The following is a 2,590-nucleotide window of genomic DNA, read 5'->3' as shown; positions in this document are numbered from 1 at the left end:
CTATAGTCTGTAGTGTTGCAAAAAAATCAGACATGACTGAGAGACTAATACTTTCACTGTTTTCACTATAAGTTTATTTGGTAAATCTGGCAGCCCTATTAAAATTACTAGTGTGCATTACAATTTAATGAATCTAAATTTGCAAAACATAACCTGAGAAAGTGCCAGACCATGAAAGTGAATCAGCCTAATTTGCATCTTAGCAAGCTATAGCTCAGCCTAAATTAAGCACATGTGGAAAAGTAAAATCTGCAAAGAAAGTAAATGGACACAGATAGAGATAGGGTCCAGGGACAGACAACTGCATTACTTGTTCAAGACTAGCTAGGATTTAAGGAAGACAGCTACAGTTTTCATTTGTCATTTCAGTCTTCATCTCAAGACAGACTACAATTAAAGGGATAAAGAAAATTACAGCAAAATCCAAGAAGTAGATGTAAATACTACATCTGTTCAACTAGAAGTGAACCAGATATTTCTGCATTTTAAGATGTCAAGTGAAGGGCAGAGTATCTTAATGCTCATAGCAGCTGGGGAATTTTCACTGGGGATCTTAGGGAATGCATTCATTGGACTGGTAAACTGTGTGGACTGGATCAAGCACAAGAAGATTGCCTCCATTGATTTAATCCTCACAAGCCTGGCCATCTCCAGAATTTCTCTCTTATGTATAATACTGTTGGATTGTTACATATTGGTCCTGTACCCAGATGTCTATACTGGTGGTAAACAAATGAGAATCATTGACTACTTCTGGACACTAACCAACCATTTAAGTGTCTGGTTTGCCACCTGCCTCAGCATTTTCTATTTCCTCAGGATAGCAAATTTCTTCCATCCTTTTTTCCTCTGGATGAAGTGGAGAATTGACAGTGCAATTCCTAGGATCCTGCTGGGGTGTTTGGTCTTCTCGGTGTTCATTAGCCTTCCTGTCATTAACAATTTGGATGATGATTTCAGGCATTGTGTCATGATGAAGTTGAAAACAAATTTAAGTCGAAGATGCAGAGTACATAAAGCTCAGCATGCATCCATCAAGATACGTCTCAATCTGTTGACACTACTTCCCTTTTCTGTGTCCCTGATCTCATTTCTCCTCCTGATCCTCTCCCTGTGCAGACACACCAGGCGAATGCAGCTCCGTGCCCCAGGGAGCAGAGATCCCAGCACGGAAGCTCACGTGAGCGCCATGAAGGCTGTCATCTCCTTCCTCCTCCTTTTCATTGCCTACTACTTGGCCTATCTTGTGGCCACGTCCAGCTACTTTATGCCAGAGACTGAATTAGCTGTGATCGTTGGTGAGTTGATAGCTTTAATCTGTCCATCAAGCCATTCACTCTTCCTAATTCTAGAGAACAAAAAATTAAGACAAGCATCTCTAAGGGTGCTTTGGAAGGTAAAATGTATCCTACGAAGAAGGAATTGCTAATAACGTAAACAGGTCTGAAGATAAACTATCACTCTGTAGGACAAAAGAAGACAAGATGTCTCTTAATTATCTTTAGTTCTTGCGCTAGTGATGGTTTCATACATCCAATTACTCTTAAAAAGTACTTAGTATACTTGTAATTAGAACTTAGGAAATCTCAGAACTTATTTTGCCCTTTGTTTTTAAGACAAAAATTAAGAGTGAACTCATCTTTGCCTCAGTGGCAGATTGTTTTGGTGGTATCGGGCATACCTCCTACATTTAATACTCTTTTAAGTTATATGATTACTTGAAAGTTATTCACATTTTGATAAAAGAACATTTCATGGAATACTCAGAGCAACAAAGCATGGCCCTTGAGTAGACTACAGTGCTGCACTTGATAGCTGTGTGAATCAGGAACAGAACTCAGAAAGGAAATCTGTTTGGGAAAAAGAAGAGACATGAGGCAAAGGAACTGACATGGAAGGGAGACAATAACTCGAAAGTAGTCAACATACTTAAGACAATTCCAAGTCATTTCAGAAGAAGTAAAAGCTAAAAGAGAGGTCACAGAGTGAAGGAGAAAGATCACTGGCTTTGCACTCTGACAGGGTTGAGTCTGCAATTCAGCTTCGTCACTTGCTAATTATACAAACGCTGCAAAGTGTGTAAATTGTAAAGTTACTCTTCACATGTAAAATGTGAGTGATAATATATACTTCAAATTGTTGTAGTGAATAATTTATGACATAATGTATTTACAAACTAGGCATAAACTAAATTGCAATACATACTTTTAAAAAAAAAATCATCTTTCCTCAGAGGTTTACTGTTATTCTTCACCTAATATCAAACTATCACAAAGTGTAGAGTTTGAGGGCCAAAGAATTTTACCATAAAGTACACTTTGATACATCCTTATTAAAACCAACATGTGTTTCAAAGAAACCTAAAATGACCATTTTAGAATTACCTTACCCCTGAGCAGCAACTTCATCTCACTATGTGGAAACAGGTTTAAACTCAGATAATGTATTGGAATTTCATGTATTTGTTTAATTTTTTTTTCTCAACTTACGTTGCTTCTATATATGTGCTATTTATTGAGTCGATTTTAGTTACAAGCGTGTGTTCTCTTTGCAAATGCTTGTCAATATACATGCTTGCAATTGGCATATT

At 37.5% G+C, this 2,590-nt stretch overlaps 1 protein-coding gene across 1 annotated transcript; it reads left to right on the top strand.

Moving 5' to 3' along the window:
- The first annotated feature begins 490 nt into the window (after window positions 1-490).
- TAS2R7 (taste 2 receptor member 7) lies at window positions 491-1,429 on the top strand. The gene has a single exon (XM_027543418.1). The coding sequence runs from the start codon at window positions 491-493 to the stop codon at window positions 1,427-1,429; it is 939 nt and encodes a 312-aa protein (XP_027399219.1).
- Window positions 1,430-2,590: the final 1,161 nt, after the last annotated feature.

Source organism: Bos indicus x Bos taurus, chromosome 5 (genome assembly GCF_003369695.1).
Source record: "Bos indicus x Bos taurus breed Angus x Brahman F1 hybrid chromosome 5, Bos_hybrid_MaternalHap_v2.0, whole genome shotgun sequence".
NCBI lineage: Eukaryota > Metazoa > Chordata > Mammalia > Artiodactyla > Bovidae > Bos > Bos indicus x Bos taurus.
This window is presented reverse-complemented; position numbering and strand designations above follow the sequence as displayed.

Coding starts and splice junctions, on each gene's coding strand:
- TAS2R7 (XM_027543418.1), top strand. CDS start 491: ATGTCAAGTGAAGGGCAGAGTATCTTAATGCTCATAGCAGCTGGGGAA.